Source organism: Ailuropoda melanoleuca, chromosome 10 (assembly GCF_002007445.2).
Source record: "Ailuropoda melanoleuca isolate Jingjing chromosome 10, ASM200744v2, whole genome shotgun sequence".
Classification (NCBI taxonomy): Eukaryota; Metazoa; Chordata; class Mammalia; order Carnivora; family Ursidae; genus Ailuropoda; species Ailuropoda melanoleuca.
Window position 1 is genome coordinate 84,673,212 of NC_048227.1, and position 20,518 is coordinate 84,693,729.

Consider the following 20,518-nt stretch of genomic DNA (forward strand, 5'->3'; position numbering starts at 1 on the left):
AGTTTCTCCCACCCCAAAAATTAACAGAATTCTACATTTATCATTTATAAGTAGGCAAAGCAGACCTGAATTTAATATTGTGTAGCCGAACGTTTATAATTAATTTGATCAGAAAATCATATAATATTATGTTGGAATGGGAAAAAACTATTTGATTCTTTGAAACCTTTAAAATTATAATTAGAGCAATTGTACAGATAAATGCAGGCAAAAAAAAAAAAAAAGTGTCTCTTTGTTAAACAGATTAAACAGGTGTAAAAAAACAAATGCCCAAAAAAGAAATTCTTCAATCATGAGCCTTAAAATTCAGGCAGTAGATCAAGTTTATGAAGACCCAGAATTTATTTAGATTAAAAACAAAAAATAACAGGGTGCCCAGGTGGCTCAGTCAGTTAAAGCGGCTGCCTTTGGCCCAGGTCATGATCTTGGTACTGGGATAGAGCCCAGGAGCCCAGGCATCTGGCTTCCTGTTCAGCGGGTAGTCTGCTTCTCCTTCTCCCTTTGCCCCCCCCCCACTCATGCACTCTCTCTCTCTCTCAAATATATAAAATCTTTAAAAACAAAACAAAACAACGAAAAAGAAATTCCACTGACGACATGCAATAACCAGATTTACCACTCTGAATGCAACAGATAACAGGTTCAGACAAGTCTATAGAGAATAACGTAACAGAATAAACTTATTTTCTTATATTAGTATGCCATCAGTTTTCAAAGAATTAAAGTCATAGAAAAATTCCAGATACAAGGCCCAATTTTTAAAACAATATACCAAGTATGTAGCTACTAAATTTCCTCCCCCTTTGGCTACTACCAAATAAGCTAGACAAAATTCTTTTGTTTCTTAATTAGGTAAATCAAAGTACTGTGAAGCAATATTACCGACAAAAATACTTAGCTTTCAACTAAAGTTAGAGGTTACCTAATAACTACCTGAAATGATCAAGAAAATCCTAGGATTCTCGTAGGATAAGTTTTCTAAAAAACATAAAATCAATGCTAAAGTTTTTAATCAATTTATTCGTTGATAAAAGGTCAGTGTACAATCCAGGTCCTGAAACATGAATGGCATCAAATCCACATTTCAGGTGGAGAAACAGAAGGAAAAAATAGAATAAATGGTCAGAACTTGCCCAAGGTCACAGGAATAATTAGCAAAACTAGAAGCAGACTCAGATTCCTAACACCAAGGACACCGTTCTCTTCGTGACATTAATAACATGCCTATGATTTCTTCTGTATAATTTAGACAACAAGGTCAGATCATGTGCCTTTCTGGGTTAAACAGACACTGCCTAGTAGATAAATGTCCTTTTGAGAGCCAAATTCTGTTTTAACTTTTCTTTTAAAAGTATAAAATTCCGGGGTGCCTGGGTGGCACAGCGGTTAAGCGTCTGCCTTCGGCTCAGGGCGTGATCCCGGCGTTATGGGATCGAGCCCCACATCAGGCTCCTCCGCTATGAGCCTGCTTCTTCCTCTCCCACTCCCCCTGCTTGTGTTCCCTCTCTCGCTGGCTGTCTTTCTCTGTCAAATAAATAAATAAAATCTTAAAAAAATAAAAAATAAAAAAAATAAAAGTATAAAATTCCTTCCATCATAACATCCAAAAGAAAATTGAGATAAGAAAACTGAAAACAATAATTAAGTTTTAATTAGGCTCATTATGAATTTAATGTTAAGATTTCCTTTTATTCACATTCTGAATTTTACTCATTTCTTTACCCCTTATATTCTTGTTTCCTTTGAAAGAAAGCTACCAGTAAATACTTACAAAAGCATTCTTGTTAATATGATAACAAAAACAGCACTATCTATAATCAAACACAAAATTTCCAGATTTCTTTAGGGTCAGAAGAAAAGAGCTGAGCTTTTGAAAGGAAAATGCTTGCAGATTGCATTGGTCTTATGATAAACCAGGCATCGTCCTTCAATAAAATAAGATGTACTCAATGGAAAAATGTTGATAATGCGGACAGGTTACCTTGCCCACCCCAGAGAATATATAATGCAATTAAAGGGGTGGCAAAATAACCAGATACTGTGAAACGCTCTTAAAATTTCAACGAGTGAAAAGTTAAAGCGAAATAGTAGCATACTTTATCTCTTTCAAGTTGACTAAATAGGGAATGCCTGGGTGGCTCAGTCAGTTAAGCGTCTGCCTTCGGCTCAGGTACATGATCCCAGGTTCCAGGATTGAGTCCCGCATTGGGCTCCCTGCTCAGCAGAGAGCCTGCCTCTCCCTCTGCCTGCTGCTCCCGCTGCTTGTACTCTGTCTCTCTCTCTCTCTGACAAACAGATAAATAAAATCTTTAAAAAAATAAAAATAAACCTACTAAAATTGACTAAATAAAACAAACCATTAATCCAAGTTCAGTATATTCTGATGGCAAATCTACTTGCTCTTGATGAAATGTCTATGTTCTTAAGTTTTAACAACTATCTTGATTTTGCTTTAAGAATCACGTTGGGGAGCTGGGATGGCTTAGTCAGTTGAGCTTCCGACTCCTGGTTTTGGTTCAGGTCATGATCTTGGGGTCATGGGACTGGCCCCTCAATGGGCTCTGCGGTCAGCACAGAATCTGCTTGAGATTCTCCCTCTCCCCCCACTCACATCCCACCTTTCTCTCTCAAATAAATAAATAAATAAATAAATAAATAAAATCTTAAAAAAAAAAAAAGAAAAGAATCAAGTGCTATGTTTATCAAGGCCTGCAACCAGGTCCCTTCAGCTCCCAATCTTACCTGCTGAGTCCTCCAAATCAATCAGTTTGGGCATTAGGCTTTCAGGGAGTTTTTCTGGTAAGTCATAGCCATTCTTCCTAGCAACTACCAGATGAAAAGCAGCACAAAACTCATCCAGTGTCAATGCTCCATCTTTATCAAAGTCTGAAAGTTCCCTAGAAGACAAACTTACTATAAATATAATCATCTGCTTTGGATCCCTTTATGTCCCAAAAAGAAGAAAAAGAAACCTTTTCCCAAAAAGTACAATCAATAATTTTAAAAATCCCATAGATGGGAAGAAGTGTAATAAAGCAAATACAGCAAACCAACTGCGGAATCTAGGCAGTGGGCATATGGGTGTTGTGTTCAAGGCACAATTCCTTAAACTTTTCTGAATACTTGAAATTCTTAAAATAAAATGCTAAAAAAACAGCCTAAATAAATAAGATCACCAAAAAATGACCTTTAATCCATATGCATTTTTAAGTAAAAGAATTTAGCTTAAAGGCAGGCCTATTTAATAAGTCACTGAAATTTTTAAAACCTTTGTTTTTATTGTTACCAAAGGTCTACATGTATCCACTTTAAAGCACCCAATAGAATTAAAAGGCTTGATTAAAAAAAAACACACACACACACACACACACAAAACCCAGCAGCCCCCCATTCTTCCCCTTTCTAGATGCAGAAGCAAACACTTTTGTATTTAACATCTCATACTATAAATAGTATGTACATATTGCTAGTTCTTGATTTTTCAATTTAGGCACTATATATCTTCCTTCTACTATAGCACTCCATGCTACTAAAAACCCTACTAATAAAATAACTGAAAGAAGAAATAACATTTATGTTTATCTGATAATTGTTTTTAAAAAGTAATTTGTGATTATAATTTGTCTTGACTAATTCCAACTATGTAGCAGCTATCCTGAGTCCTGGTTTGGATTTAAGTGGGAGCTCAGCACTGTTCTTAAGCTCATGGCTTAGTACAGGTATAGGTATAGCTAATGGTGTAGGTAATATGTAATAGGTATAAGCTTGTTTAAATCCAAATGGGGTACACATAACCATGGATGAACCAACTAGCTTTTATTCCATGCATTATGCTAGCAACAAGAAATAGCAGATACAGCTTAAAGAATTTTAGCACTTTTTAAAGAACTCCTGTACTGGCATCACTTACTTCTTTTCCAGAGAGTGAGATAGAAGCTGACCATTGTAAGGCAATACTGAGTTCTTTGAGAACATTCTTGAAAAGGTTACTCTAATAGTTCATTTTTTAAGGTTCGAAAATGTACCTGCTGGAAACTCCTTTGAAACAACCCATATTACCCAACTGATGTGATATACACCACACTTACCAAATGTGAGAAAGTTCAAGAATAGGAAGTTTTGATTTTGTAAAAAACTCTTTAGCTGCAGATCCTGAAATATTAAAACAGTGTTGTTTAATGTTATTCTGAACTTACAGATCCAAGAATAAAATGGGAGGTTAAGAGTCTTAAGACTTTTATCATTGGGAAAAAGGTAACCTTAACATATGTGTATGTCATGTTTTTGTCTCCAGTGATTATAAACTCTTTTTAGACAAACAATTTGAGAATTACCTTTTATAATCTCTGACCAATAAAACCATGTCTTTGAAATTATTAAATTGAGACTCTCTGTCCTGTCCCATCCAGAAGAATTTCTGTTTTTAACAACTCACCTGGAATAAATCCGTTTAGATCAGGCTGAATGGTTTTAAACTGATTTACATAATACTGTCTTTGTTCATCTGTTATTTTCCAGGGATCATCGTAACTACTGGATTGCCTACGAATTTCATTGGCAGTTGTAGCTGATGCTACAGTTCGTACTGTTGTCTGGTCCTGTAATGAAACATTTTTTTCCTCAGTACAGTATCTATCTATATGATTATATGGACCAAGATTGCTAGGTTACTCATTTTTGAAATTAAAACTTACTTTTTGTGGATGTTTAAGATATAAGAAGTCTTCACAAAGTCATGAGAAAACCACATATTTGTTAAAATCAGGTTACTGAATGTTTTTGCACAATGATTATATAAGTGCGTAGAATGATAGCAATATGTAAGCAACAGAAAGTTATGAAAAATGTGCTAAGAAAGCCAAGCAAATATATTCCCAGGGGCAGAAAACTTTCAAAGCTTCATTGAATAATTAGGAAGAAAATCAGCCAAAACTTTTAGTGAAACATTCCAATGATAACAGACTTTAAGACACAGAGCAGAGTTCCAGGTTCTATAAAAGAGTGAACTTGCATTTACAAAATTCACAATAGCAAAATTAAAAAAAAAAAAAATGACTGCAGCAATACTCTGAATGAAGCAAATAAAAATGCAATACCAATAAAATGTCACACCTGGACAGAAGCAGGATGCATGGTTAAAAGAGTACTGGTTGGTGGAGTATCTGCAAAACTGACCCAAGTTTCTTGTGGTGGAGGTGGAGAATGCCCTGACCACACTGCGTCACCAGCAGAAGAGCCTAAAAGGAGAACAGGTACACATGCTGGCTCACTTTTGGAGAGAAAACAGTTATCAGGTTTTTACAATAACTCCCCATACACATATTATAAATGTTTTCTTTTGAACTCTAACTTCGAAGAAATGTTAACGATTTCCAAAGTGAATCTCTTCTATCAACTTAAAATTATACCTCATTTAAATCTTTTAAATTGTTATTGTGCTTTCCTTGTCAATACTGGAACAATATAATATATCCCTTATATTCTGGGAAATCATTATTTATTCGTTTCACCTTCAGAGAATCTGGTATCTATAAACTTTTGTCTAAGCATCATATGTTAAGTAAATGCAATTACCATTGTTCAAAGTGATGTATCTGCTTACAAACTTTTATAGTTGGCTTTTGCTTCTAATGAAGGTACTTAATTTATAATTAAAAATTGCCTTGGAAGCAACTCTTAAAGGAATATTATCAAGTTTCCTTCAATTTCCTTAATAAATGTCACTTCTAAAGAATTTCAAAATACCTGATTGTGCTTCACCAAAGGGAGACCAAAATGGCCCAGGTCCTGCAAGAGGCCTCTCGCTATTTCCCCCACTAGGGTGACGGCTGTGCTTCCTCCAAGTGTGTGGAGAAGTTGGTGGGGACTGTTGGGGTGAAACTACCGGGGACGCAGGTTCCTAGAAAGGGCATTATTAAGACTTAAATTTTTTTAAGGTAACATTTTCATTAATAAGGCACTTAACAAATGCTTTAGTGTAAACATCTACACAGGCCATCAACTGATAACATGTTAGATACATGATTACCTGCTGATCTGCAGAAGTACGAGGCTGGACAGTATCATGGCTTACAGATCCCTTTTTCACTTGTCCCCTGCCAGGTGGTGGGGGAATTACACCAGAATAAGACCCTTGATTTTCAGAATCTGAAGAATATGAGGCTGCGTGGCGAGATTCCTGTTCATTCTTTGAAGCAACAAATCTTGGCAGAGGAAGGTCCTTTACTGTTAACCACAGAAATAATTATTACTTTAACATGAAAAAGAGGACACATTAAAACTAAAATATGAATTAGATATTAGAAAGAATTTTTACAAAAATGGATACAAAAACAGACACACATGTTTATCACTACATTTAGACCACCTCCCTTAGACTGTTGAGGGAGACTCTAACCTAAACACTAAACTGTCCTTCTAAAGGCAGTAACAATAGCTATAATAAATGTCCTGTCTGGCTCTATGCTTGCAACTGAGGCAATGAGATGCCAAGGTCACTGACAGTTAGTAACCGACAGAATGTGAACCCCGGTCAGTCTGACCTGAGAGCCTAGACTATTTCTTTTCTACTCATACTGATTCTCTTAAGATGTTAGAGCTGTAAGTAAAGCAGAGACTATGTCACTAGATTGAGACTAGATTAATCTAGACATTTCATGGCACAAATTCCTGGAAATATTTTACTGTTCCCCTACCAACATCACAGTACAAGGCATGATAGCTACCCACTTTAGTCTGGCTTGTGACATTTCTAGAGGGAGATATCCTACATTCAAGCAAACAAGAAAGACCAAGAACTTCTTTGCAGGTCAATCACAGCTCATACTTTTAGACTAGACCACACACACAGGAACAGAATTTTTAACAGAAAGTATACTTCCCTCCACTATGACTATCTGCTTCTCTCTTCAATCTTCATACTAAAGAGGGGAAATACTAAGCTTATTCAGTATTTATGTAAAAGAAATCAAAATTACCTGAAACGAATGTAAACTCTCAATTCTAGAAAGAATGATGTGTGGCAAACAGAGGCCCACAATGAAAACCTCACACTGACTAATAAATTGAACTTGCTGCTTAAAACTATTTATAAAAATTCTAACATTACAGAAAACCTCAAGTTTTCTCTTTCCTCTTTTCCCTATGACAACCACAGAACTCTCTGTATTTAAGTGCTTACCTTTATAAAATTTCCACTGACTTCAGTGTCAATAAGCCTCCCAATTGTAGAAAAACTAATTATCCTAGGTGACACGTATAAGATAGTCAAATGTCTGTACATAGGTTTTAGTCTGCCAATATTTTAACATTGTCTCTATCAATCAGAAAGTTTTAGTTAACTTTCTAATTTCAAATGCACGGCCTTCCCAAAAAAAAAAAAAAAAAAAAAAACCCCACAAAGTATTATGTAGTTTTATACTTACTAGAAAGAAGAATATAAGGAAGGCATATAAGAAGGTGGTCAGTCACTACAATTCATCATTTACTTTGATAAAATTATTCACCTAAACTCTAAGCAACTTTTAATGAATTAATTCTGAAAAATCACCACTTTTTAACAACTTTTGTATTATCATCAAATACGTATTAAGTACACAGATATCATAATGGGGTTTAAGAAAGATATTTTTCTAATATTCACAAATGAAAAAAGCATGGTAACGAGAATAAAGTCATGACACTTAAGGTCACAAAAGCCACTAAAATATCATGAAGACTCAACAACTCTACTGACTTTATTTCATTTGTGATCAGAAGTCTATTTTCATTTCCACTACTAATGTATTCCATATTTACCTGTATTTATACTTTCCACTCTTAAAGGGAAACCAGACTGGGCAACAGCTACAAGTTTCAAAGCGATATAGAACTGACTTCTTCCAAAATAACCAAGCCTCGTTGCACCACAAAGCTCCATAATCTACAAAAGAACACAATGTTAATATTAAGTTTTATGACAATAATTCTCTAAATAAGCAGGTATTTAACTTCTATTTATAACTTCTCCAAAATACATAGCTGACACACGGTATATTACACTCAACTGATGACGAACTTCCTCAGGTTTTCAGGTTTGTAAGTCTGAAAATAAAAAGGCACTGACCTTATAATAAGAAGGTTATGGTTCTCCTACTTAGTAAAATCCATGTGATAAGGCAATTTTATTTTATTAGAATAACTATTTTTTCTTAAGAGTTCTATTTTACAGAAACAAAGTACCATCCACTTTCCATAAACACCGAGCATTACAACAGGGCCAACAGTTCCTGCAACTAATAGACTATTATACAGCCATTTAAAGTAATAGTCATAAAATGACATATTAAGTGAAAAAAAGCAGGATACATAATTTTAACCACATAAACACAAATTTGAAAAAGAACCGATATATACAAATCTATCAGGAATTTTGTTAAGGGAGATTAAGAGTAGGGTTTTTCCTCTTATTTCTCAGATTGTACTTAATGTGGCTATACTACTTTCCCTTAAAACAATTCTTGTTTGCTTTGTGTTTTTAAAGCACGAAGGTCTTCAAGGATCTGCAATCATTTGACAAGTATTTCTAGACTGGCTACAACAAGTACGTATCAGACTACAAAAGAGAATTTTCAGTTATGAGATTAAATTACAACTCCAAAAGCTGGAGTAATGTCTACTCTACAGACATTATAATCTTAAAATTAAATAAACACCAAGTCTCCTTGTCTCACCTTCTCAAAAGATACAAATTCCTGTAGAAAGGGAGCATATTTGTCTATTTTCTTTTTCCTGAAACACTCAAAGATTAGGGTACCTAGATGTTATGGTAATAATTCACAAGTATTTACTAGAATTGCAAAAAAAGCGCCCACCACCAGTTAAGCAATGTACCACAGTCACAATAACCACTTGTTTACACGCACAAGAGAAGACAATAGTCATTTTTTTATGTGATTGATCAGCAATGGAGGAAGTTCCTTACTCTGCCACTAAGGGGCACCACTTCAGTGTAAATGTAAAACAACAGGGAGGCTAAAGAGGCCAGGTTCACATTAGGGAACTAGGAGGAAAATGAGGGCAAGGGTTAAGAAGGCCATATAGCCTTGAAAGATACACAGGCACTTTGTTATGATTACTGTCCTTTCCCACGATTCTTTTCTGCCCACTTGGCACCCTGTAAAAAGGATCATTACACATCTTAGATACTTTTGCTTACAAAACAAATCTAAAACATCTAAAATATGCCCTTTATCTACATTTGATAAAAGGAAGACCTCAAAAGGAATCTCAGATAGTTGGTTTGTTTACCCTTGTTATATGCGTTTCAGGTATCAGTCAGGAGGAAATGCCCGGGGAACAGGAAGAAATGCAGAGAGGGTGTTCAGAAGAAGGGAGCACGCTGTGGAGATGTGCTCCACACCTGGGAACCAGACAATAGGTGATGGCTGAAGCTGAGGGAGTAAAAGAGACTGCCTGCAAGCCCAGAGCAGGAAAAGGGAACTCTGGAACACCAAAACCTAAGGACAAGTGTAAAAAGGAGCCTATGAAAGAAGCAATGGGGGAAAAGTACCAGCAGAAGGAGGAAATCAAGGGTGTAAAGAGGTTCTGGAAGGTGGGAGTAAGCCTTAAAGAAAATCATTATGCACATACAAATTCATGTACAAAGGTGTTCACAGTAAGAAGCAACCTAAACTTAACACAAGAACAAAATAGGTACAGATGATTATGAAATAACTATATAATGAGAAACCCGTACATTTAAAACTCACTGCTTACAGTATTGTTATGAAAACAAAAAGATACAAAGCAGGGTATATATAAGTATAATCCCAATTTTATTAAGAGATGTACATATAAAATGGTAGTGAATATGCCAGTGATTATTTCTGGGTACTGAGATTAAGGGATATTTCCACGTTTTCTTCACGGGGTCTGTATTTACAACCAAAAATATTTTATATTATTTAGTCAGAAAACTGATAAATAATACCCAAACAAATGAATTAGTGGAGCTAAATAAAAAAGAAAGAAAACATACTCTATATTTTGCAATTAGGAGGTTTTTGCTGCTTGAGTACTAGTAGAGATGCAGTAGGGTAAAATCTAATTTGCAATGGATTAAGGAATAAACATGAGGAATATAAGTGGAAAGACAGGTTAGAATGCTTGGTTCTCAAAGAAAGTAAGTTTAGAAGGGTAATCTTGTTTCTCCTAAGTCTCAGAGCTAGTCAGTGGAAGAACTGGCTCAAGAAGCCAGGTCCTTTGATTCCAAACCCAAAGCTCTTTCCAAGGGGCTGGCGGGGCGGGGGGCGGGGGGTTGCGCAGGTGGAGAGTAGAAAAGCACGGAGGGATACTATCTTTCTACTGTTTCAGACATAACAAAATTTTAAGCTACCCTGTCAGGAAAGGGGAATGAGGTTTTGAAAAGGGAGATCAAAGAGCTCAAAGGCAAAATATTTGCAGTTATTTCTCTATAACTAATCCTGGCTACATCACGTACAAAACTCACTTTGTGGCCCAAGTCAGGCATATGTGTCACCGATGACTATCCTTCCAAGCTACCCCAATTAGGCCACAAGCCCTTGAAAGCAGCACAGGAGGAAAGGAGCTGTAACACACAAACTTATAATAACGATCCCTGATGAAACAGTATCAGGAGGTCTGATTTATCATCACAATCTTGGGAATTAAGACAAAATTTGTCTCAAATGAAATATTTGGAATTATTCCTAGAAGCAGAGCACTGGACCAAAGTATACATACACTTAAAAATGCATTTGCTATTGCCAAATGCCTTTCAAAAAGGCTACTGTAATTTATTCTCTCACTATCAATATGAGAGTGTTTCTTTTTCATCTTTTCTCCAGTAACCTGAAAAGGTCACTCACACACATACATGTAGTTTTTCGACTGCCTGTATTACACAGCTTCATTTAGCTATTCCTTACTTCAGCTTTTATATTATTAAAATACGTGATACAGGGGCACCCAGGTGGCTCAGTTGGTTAAGCGTCTGCCTTCAGCTCAGGTCATGATCTCAGGGTCCTGGGATCCACCTGCATCAGCCTCCCTGCTAGGCGAGGAGCCTGCTTCTCCCTCTCCCTCTCCCCTCCCACCTCTGTGCTCTCTCTCGTTCTCTCTCTCAAATAAAAAATCTTTTAAAAATAAATAATAAAATAAATAAATAAATAAATAAATAAATAAATATCTGATAGAGTTATGAGCCCAGCCCTCAATGTTTTTTTCTTGTTTACAATTTTCTGGACTGTTCTCATATTATTTATTCCTCCAAATAATCTTTAGAATCATTTACCAAAATAAATTGAGATTTTAACTGGAATGGCAATTTATTTTTAATCTTTTTCCTAACTTTAACAAGATCACTTCTAGTGTTTTACCATTAAGCATGATACTGGCTAACACTGTGCAACGCCTCTGTTATGTTAAGAAACTATCCATCTATGGGGAGTCTGGATGGCTCAGTCGGTTAAGCGTCCAACTCTTGATTTCAGCTCAGGTCATTTCAGCTCAGGTCATGATCTCAGGTCATAAGATCGAGCCTCAGGTCGGGGCTTTGCACTGGGTGTGGAGCCTACTTAAGATTCTCTCTCCCTCTCCCTCTGCCCCTACCTCCACTCATGCATGTGCTCTCTCTCTTTCTCAATGAATGAATGAATGAAATATTTTTAAAAAGAGAGAAAACTATTCAGCTAGTTTCACTGGTCTAAGAGTTTTATTTGGGGTTTTGTGTTTTCAAAAACCACAAACAGACATTAATTTTATTGTGTGCACTTTTGGGCAGAAAACCAAAAGACTGTAATTCTTCTCCCTGGTCTATTAATATTCATAATTCTATTAATAGAATTCCTAACATCAAACCATCCTTTGATTCCTAAAATGAATTCCATCTAGTCATGGTGTATATTACTGCTTCAAATAATATTTATAAAATTTTAACCACAATCTTAAAATGATTAGGCTCAAAAAGACCACAAAAAACAAAAACCCCAAAACCCCTATATCTGAAAGGTTTGGAAATGGTGCTGTGTTGGCTTTGGAAACACAACTAACAAGTTTTACTTTTTTTTTCTCTCTGCTCTGAAATACTTTAAATAGATTTGGAACTGCACATTCCATAAAGATTTGGAAGAATTCACCTATGGCTTGGGCTGAGCAATCTCTCTGATGTGTGTCTCAGTTTCTTCCAGGTCAGGTGGAATACACTAGGTTGTTTATCTCTAAAACGTTTGATTAAAAAAAAAAAAAAAAGTTTGATAATTTCCTAGAAAATCATTTATCACCTCCAAATTTTGAAATTTATTAGTTCAGCATTATTCAAAGTGGTCTCACTCTTTTAATTGCCTCTCTATGGTAACTTCCTCTTAGTCTAAATTATGCATATTTGTGAGCACACTTGCACAGCTGCCTAATATTGAGAATCACTTAAAGCCCTTGTTAGGGGGGCGCCTGGGTGGCACAGCGGTTAAGCGTCTGCCTTCGGCTCAGGGCGTGATCCCGGCGTTATGGGATCAAGCCCCACATCAGGCTCTTCTGCTATGAGCCTGCTTCTTCCTCTCCCACTCCCCCTGCTTGTGTTCCCTCTCTCGCTGGCTGTCTCTATCTCTGTCGAATAAATAAATAAAAAATCTTTAAAAAAAAAAAAAAAGCCCTTGTTAGGATATGGATTCCCAGACCTCTTCCATTAGACTGTAACTGCCCTAGGAAACCCAGGGTCAGCTAGTGTTGCTGGTATATTACGAACAGCTACCGAAAACCATTAAGCTTTACTTTCATAACATTCTAAGATTTACATGTTCATGGTAAAAGAAATAAAATGGTGCTTAAGGATATGGAATTAAAAGTTCCTACAATCCCCATCAGAATAACAACTCTTTTCAATTGTTCCATCTTTCCCACATGTATGCAAACATATGAGCACACATACTTAACATATACTTTTTATACATATAGGGTCATACTGTATATGACTTTTACACAGAATATTACTTGAAGATCTTTTTATATCAGCATAGGTCTCTTTCATTTTTTTACATAGCATTCCATGCATGGACATATCTATTGCAAATTAACCAATTCCCTACTGATGGGCACTTAGGTTTTTCCAGCTTTCTGTTACAAATAATGCCATAAACATTCCCATGCATGTATCTTTGAGCACTTGAAGAACCATAGGACAAATTTCTAGAAATGGAATACACTTTAAAATGTAACACAGTCAAGTACTCCAAAAAACTCTGAATGACTATACCATCTTACTGACCAGCAACGAATTGTGGCTATGTGGTCTGAGACAGAACAGAGAGAGGCCAAAAGTTTTCATTAATTTTATTGGCTCCACAAGGATATCGATCCTAAATAAGTCAGTAATGACTTTTTTCCTGAATGCTCTGTTCCACAATACTTATCAAAAAGCCACTAACTTCCAGGAAGAAAAGATAAACTAGATTATACCGCATTTTAATACCTATAGAGATCAACGTGGTTAGGGAATCATTCTGTATCTTTTATATAGTACTTGAGCAAGTTATATTACTTTACTCTGAGTTTCCTCCTATGTAAACTGCAGAAAATAATATACTACCTCTTATGATTGCTCTGAGCATTCAATGAGGCTGTATTTAATAAAACACAAAAGTGTCTGGTCCACGATATAATTATTACTTTTTATTTACTACCCTGATCATAATGTATTATATTCAGAGACTTCAGAGACAAAGACATTCTTGAAAACCACATTCTCCTGAGAGCCAAGAATTAATGCCTTTAAGCCCCAAAGTGGGTTTTATTATAATTTTTGATGAGAAGTCTTCTAAAACATAGGATGCTTTCAAGCCTTTCTAAGTATTCTGAAGTTCTTATTTAAGATAATACACTGAGCACAGGAAATTACCTCCTCTCCCTTCAGGAATCTTATTAAAATGATAGTAAGGGAATAAAGCCACAAAAATAAATAAGAGAGAAGGGGAAACAATGAGCAGGCAGGAAATCTCAACAAATGTTAGCAATCATAAAGCAGATGGAATCATGCCTAATAAAGGAGGTGGAAGAAATCAGTGCCAAGAATACCTATGGAAAAGAATCCATTTGCCCCGCAAAATCCAGGGACTCACCTAGAAATGCCAGGTATGACTAAGGGTGAGACTGGGACAGAGATGAAGATCCCTATCTCTACAGCTGCTAACAGAATATTAGCAACCAGACTTTACCCTCCAAATATAAACAAACAAAAAACTGGAAGTTATATCTCTAAGGGAAGTACTAGGTCAGCTGATATGGACAGGGGTTGTTGCCCCAGAGAAAAGCTCCTGTTTCTAGCATTTAGCAATCCAGTGAAGAGTCAGCATCTGGCCCACTCCTCCCAAAGGAAGGCAGCCTTTTAAGGAGCTAAATGCAAGAACACAGAGCTCAGTTATTCTATTGTTGCGTTAAATATAAACAGGTTACCAAAGATCAACAAGCAGTGGAGGAAAACCTACATAATGGAAGAAAGCTGTCAAATTTAAAAAGAGGAAAAAACTCTGAGGGAAAGATATAATTCAGGAAAGAAAGAACACTTAAAAATACTCTAGTGAGTATCCTCTGACAGATTTAACACAGTAATGCATCCATAAAACAAGAACAGGATACTATGAAAAAGGAATAACCAAAGAACAAGATGTCTGGAAATACACAAAGTTCAATGGAAATACTAGAAGATAGAGAAAATTTTCTCCAGAAGTAGGAAGGGGCAAGGTAAATTAGAAAATATGAGAGAAAAACAGAGAATTAATTTGGAAGGCCAAAATTTTTATTAAAATGAGGTCTACCAAAAAATGCAGAGAAAATAAGAGAGTAATAATTATAGAACAAGAAATTTTCCCCAAATCTAAAGACGCAAGCTTTCAGATTGAGAGAGTCTGCGTGAGCTCAACACAATGGGTTAAAGAATTTCTAAACACATTACTGTGGAGCTTCAGAACAGCAAGGATAAACCAAAGATCCTAACAGCATCCAGAATATGTGTAAGGGAAGTGGAGAAGGGGGAGAGGTACTGATCACTAACAAGAAATACTAAATGGACAAAAATCAGACTTCTCATCAGTAACACTGAATCAGAAAACAATAAAGCAACACCCTCAACGTTCTAAGAAAAAATTATTTTCAACCTAGAATTATATATCCAAACTAGCAAGAAGATGATGGAAAGAACAGACACATCCGTAGATGCAGATCTAAATAAAGTTTATCTTCTATGAACTCTTTCTTGAGAAAATACTTTAGGATGTTATTCAGCAAAATGTAGAGACAGAGCATCCAGGAAAAAGCAGATATGCACCAAGAAAGCAGGGAAATAAGGCTGCAGGATGACAGCTATGCAATGACCTGGACAGCAACCAGTCCAGATTTGAGCAAAATGACAGAAAGTTCCAGGAAGATTTCAGAAAAAATAAAAATTTATTAAAAAATAAAGAGGAAGGAATGGATACAAAGGCAAACAGTGCTTACAAATAAAAAGATAACTGAGAAAGTCTGGTAAGGGAAATGGGTGGCTCAGTCAGTTTAAGTGTCTACCTTTGGCTCAAGTTGTGATCCCACGGTCCTGGGATGGAGCCCCGGGTCAGGCTCCCTGCTTGGCAGGGAACGTGCTTCTCCCTCCCCCTCTGCCTGCCCCTCCCCTTGCTTTTGTGCTCTGTCAAATGAATAAATTATTAAAAAAAAGAATTATCATAGTATATATCATAGTACTGGATCAGCAGTAAAAATATTTATATCTTCATAATGTCAACACACTCTGGTTTTCAACTTTTAAATTCAATCTAAAGTCAGAACATATTAAACAATTAAGAATTATGGTTTTAGAACAAGGTACAAATGTTCTCAATACTAAATATGTAAAAATATAGCTAACAAGTTCAAAGAGAGAAGGATAAGAAAGCTGAAGGAAAGAGGCATGGACTTCTGGTTTTTGGTCTAGTACATAAGAAGCTTAGAAGCAAACACTCTGTCCTAACAAGCAAAAAAGCTGAACAAACTGAAAAACCAAGAACTCTTCTTAGATCTGTAAGAAAAGTCAGGTCACAGAGCAAACTGCTGCCCCTGAAACTGGGGACCAACAGAAAGCAAATGCAGAGAATCACAACATACTGCAGGTGAAACCCATCAGCATCAACCTCCTTGAAACCAGGAGAGGAAATTGTTGCTCTTTTCATAAAGCCCTTACAACCCCTGATTTTTTTAATTCTATGCAGATATTATTTTGATGAAAACCAAAAGAATATATTTTTGAAAGATCTAATAAGCAGACTCATATTTTCAATAATATAGATTTTATGTTTATAAAATTAATTTGTTTAAATTAATATACTGTACTATATTGCAGTTATATATTCAGAACCCCTAAGAAAAAGTGGAATGTTTTTCTTCACCTAATGGACTAATGCTATTCACAGGTTTTGTTTTAGTCTGTTCTTTTTAGTGATTTGTGACTTTTTCCTTGTTGCCAAGCTCTTTCTTTTACTCTCTATCAGCTGCCTTTCTAGTTGTTGGCCTTCTGCCTTGCACGCCATGGCTTAGAAATAGAACCAACCTTTTAAAACTGTATAAAAACAAGAATAAACAGTTCTTTAATAGTAACTCAAAGAGCTCGCCAAAGAGCAAAGTACACGAGTATTATTTTTTTACTTCCATATACACAAATAAAGTGGTGGTGGTACGTTTGTTGGTAGGGGAGGAGCGTTAACATTTACTGAGGACACATGTTAACCACAATCCTAATTACTCAAAGTGTTCCCATCTAATCCTAAAACTAATGTGGCAGAATTGGTATTATCATTTAACAGAGGAAGAAAGAATCAGACTGGCCAAGTAACTAAGGCCAGAGGGCCAAAGGGCAGAACTAAAATTCAAAGTTATACCTTTAATCTTCCACCAAGACATGCTATACATTGTCCTTTTCCCAGGATAATGATGGCTTCCTCAGGGCAAGTACCCTCACTAGCTTCCAGAGCATGTCTTACAGCCCAGAGTGCCTAGAATACCATGACAACAAAAGAGCAGTTTAAATGTGCAAGTGACGCTCTTTAATCCTAGGCTCAGAACATGAGGTACAGGAATGCTAACAACAATAAAGGTGTATAGAAGTTATTTCTTATTTGAAATGAAAAAAGATCAAAGTAGATGCCAAATTACGTATTTGAGCTTGAATCCATGAGCTGAATTACAAAATATAAGAACTCAGAAAAACAGAATGAGGACTGTATTGAAACTACGTAATATGGAGATGCATCCTAGCAAGCTATCTATATTCTCCCCAAGATGACATTTTATGCATGTTTAATACAGTGGACTCTTGAACAACACAGGGGTTGGGTAGCCAAACCTCCGTGCAGTCAAAAATACACTTAAACTTCTGACTTCCTAAAAACTTAACTAAAAATCTACTGTTGACCAGAAGCCTTACCAATAACATAAAGTCAATTAACGCATATTTTGTATGTTAAATGTATTATACTCTGCATTTTTACAATAAAGTAAGCTAGAGAAAGGAAACTGTTATTAAGAAAATCATAAGGAAGAGAAAATACATTTACAGTACTGTTCCTGTGTTTATCAAAAAAAAAATCTGTTAAGTGAACCCACTCAATTCAAACCCATATTGTTCAAGGGTCAACCGTACAATAAAATATAGTAGAAAATAAGATCCCTTTAGAGCACCTGGGTGGCTCAGTCAGTTAAGCATCTGCCCTTGGCTCAGGTCATGATCCCGGGGTTCTGGGATCAAGCCCCACGTCGGGCTCCCTGCTTAGCAAGGAGTTTGCTTCTCCTTCTACCCCTCCTCCCTGCTCGTGTTGTCTCTTTCACGCTCTCTCAAATATATAAATAAAATCTTTAAGAAAAAAAGAAAGATCCTCCCTTTATAGTCATTATCAGGTTAAAAATGAGGTGACTCCATTGCTTTCATTTTTAAAAGGGAAGGTTAAATGGGACTGAATCAGTGGCAAAGCTGACTGTATTTTTGCTGGCTTAAAAGCCCAGGCAGCTTGGTCTACACATGTGCACTACATTGGCTACCAATCAGTGTCCTTTTTCTTGCTCCACTAACTTGTTAGACTAGTCCTTACACCTCTCTGACTCATTAGCTTTACTAACATGGGAATATCTGTAATGAAGATTCACATTTACTAGAGAAATTAAAAGAAAGTAGGGAACAATTATACTCAGTACCTATGATTAGGAAGGCCGTTTACTTGTTATCATACTTAATGATCAGAACAATCCTCTAATGTTGGCTACCATTATCCCCAGTTAATAGGAAAGGAAACTGAGGCTAATAAGTGGCAGAGCCAGGATTCAAAGCCTTATTAGTCTAAGTCCAAAGCTCTCTGTTCCCAGCTGTCTCCAAGGCATAGCTAAACAGAATTCTTAACATTGGCATGCTTACGGTGCAGTAGTTCCAAAAATGTATTCCAAAGAACACCAGTCAAGCTGAAGACTCTGTAGCTGAGTAAGTTGAGAGACATTACAGCCCCTGTGGAGACTATACAATGCAGTTTTAGACCATAAGAGGGACTAAAAGAATCCTACAGCCTAGAAATAAACCCCTTTTTGGTTCAGATTCTATTAGAATGCTTTAGAACTAGTGGTTCACAGATCAGATGTCTGGTATAAAACACTTTGGGAATCAATGTTGTATATTCTAGGGCAGTGATTTTCACATTTTTTGGTCTCAGGATCACTGATACATGCTTTAAAAAGTACTGAGGACTCCCCCAAAACTTTTGTTTTTTGTGGGTCATATTTATTGATATTTACCACATTAGAATTTAAACTTGGGAAATCCAAGAATATGTAGCTATAAATTCATTTAAAAATAAGAATCCTATTACATGTAACATGAAATTTTATGAAAATAACTGTTTTCCAAAATTAAAAAAACTGAGTGAAGGGATGCCTGGCTGGCTCAATAGGTAGAGCATATGACTCATGACCCTGAAGTCATGACTGCAAGCCCCACGTTGGGCATAGAGCTTACATTAAAACAAAAAACAAGGGGTGCCTAGGTGGCTCAGTTGGTTAAGCGTCTGCCTTCAGCTTGGGTCATGATCCCGGCGGCTTGGGATTGAGTCTCACATCGGGCTCCTTGCTCGGCTGGGAGTCTGCTTCTCCCTCTGCCCCTTCCACCGCTCACACGCTCTCTCAAAAATCAATAAAATCTTTAAAAAAACAAAACCAGGGTGAAAAGAGTCATTGTTTTATATATATGCAAACTTTCCTTAATGTCCAGTTTAGGTGAAGATTCTCATACCTTCCTCACATTTGATTGATTCCAATACGTTGCTTTGTTTTAAATATAAGAGAACACTCTCACTTCACAGAGATATACATTGGAAAACAAGACGACTTACATAACCTTGTCAGATAATTCTGATTTTATGTTTTGATACTACATCAAAACTCAACAAATGGTAATTGTTTAAATTTTAGTTGCAATATAAAATCCAAAGTCATATCAATAAACCTTTTTGCACACCCTACATTAAAATGCACTGTTGTACCAGGCACACTGCATCCTGCCTTGGTCATTAGCAAACTATTAGTTCATCGAGTTATGGAGATCTTCCAAATGTTGATACATTTCATTTATAAAATATTTTTAAAATCACATTATTAACATATCACCATCAATTTCATCAGAAAAGTCATTAAATATTGGGAAGTAGTCAAGCACACAGGTATAGACAAAAGCTTTTCAAAATCCTAATTTTTGTCAGAAAGTTTGCATTTCATCATTAGTAATAAAAAGTATCACTTGTTTTAAGTGACATGCATACTTTCTTCATTTGTAAGAAAATATCTGCCCATTATCCAAGCTAGCTGTTCCTTCAAGAAAAACGGTGTTTCATGAAAAAAAAAAACCAAACAGTACAGCTCACAACTCAAATAAAGGAAGTCCTTTCCCTCAAGACAATCATCATACTTTAGTATGCAGGAAAAGTGCTTTATGCACACTTACCATTTCCTCACGCAAAATACTAAAAAGATATACGCTCAAGGGTTAAGACTTAATAAAATTAATTATTTTCTATACACAGAACATTCTTAAGTGAAACTGGCTTCTTTACTGCACAGCAGTAAAGAACGCAATACTAGTAAATTTGGTAAATGCACCAATCTGTGCTAAGGAACCAACAGTTTTATCTGCCACTACTTTGTATTATCAATGCAAAAGTCAACACAGAAAAAAAAAGAGAAAAAACAGTTTACTATTAGTATGAAAATAATTTTGACCTCACATACCAGGGGTCTGCAGACCAAACTTTGAGAAATGCTATTACAGAGCATACCCTCTTCTACTGCAGAGTAAAAACAGAGAACAGTGATAGGAGGTCCTCTTGCTTTGATGGCAATGCTATCTACTCCTTGCCCTAGAACAGCCACTGAAAACACAATGTCTAGAGGTGCACGCAAGTAGCATAAATTAGTGAACTGGCCAGGCGGGGGGACAGAGTGAACTGAGGAGAGCAGGCGTGAAGAAAAC

General features: G+C 36.2%; 1 protein-coding gene across 5 annotated transcripts in view; it reads right to left on the bottom strand.

Annotated features, from left to right (window-relative positions):
* The window catches only part of REPS1 (RALBP1 associated Eps domain containing 1), an 81,095-nt gene that overhangs the window by 31,923 nt on the left and 28,654 nt on the right, over nucleotides 1-20,518 (bottom strand). For all 5 annotated transcript variants that reach the window (XM_011220947.3, XM_002912640.4, XM_034669204.1 and 2 more), the window contains exons 2-8: nucleotides 7,798-7,921; nucleotides 6,029-6,225; nucleotides 5,746-5,899; nucleotides 5,113-5,237; nucleotides 4,436-4,598; nucleotides 4,089-4,152; nucleotides 2,743-2,897 (exon numbers count right to left, since the gene is read on the bottom strand). In XM_011220947.3, the coding sequence (XP_011219249.2) occupies nucleotides 2,743-2,897; nucleotides 4,089-4,152; nucleotides 4,436-4,598; nucleotides 5,113-5,237; nucleotides 5,746-5,899; nucleotides 6,029-6,225; nucleotides 7,798-7,921 (982 nt within the window). The remainder of the gene's footprint in view (nucleotides 1-2,742; nucleotides 2,898-4,088; nucleotides 4,153-4,435; nucleotides 4,599-5,112; nucleotides 5,238-5,745; nucleotides 5,900-6,028; nucleotides 6,226-7,797; nucleotides 7,922-20,518) is intronic.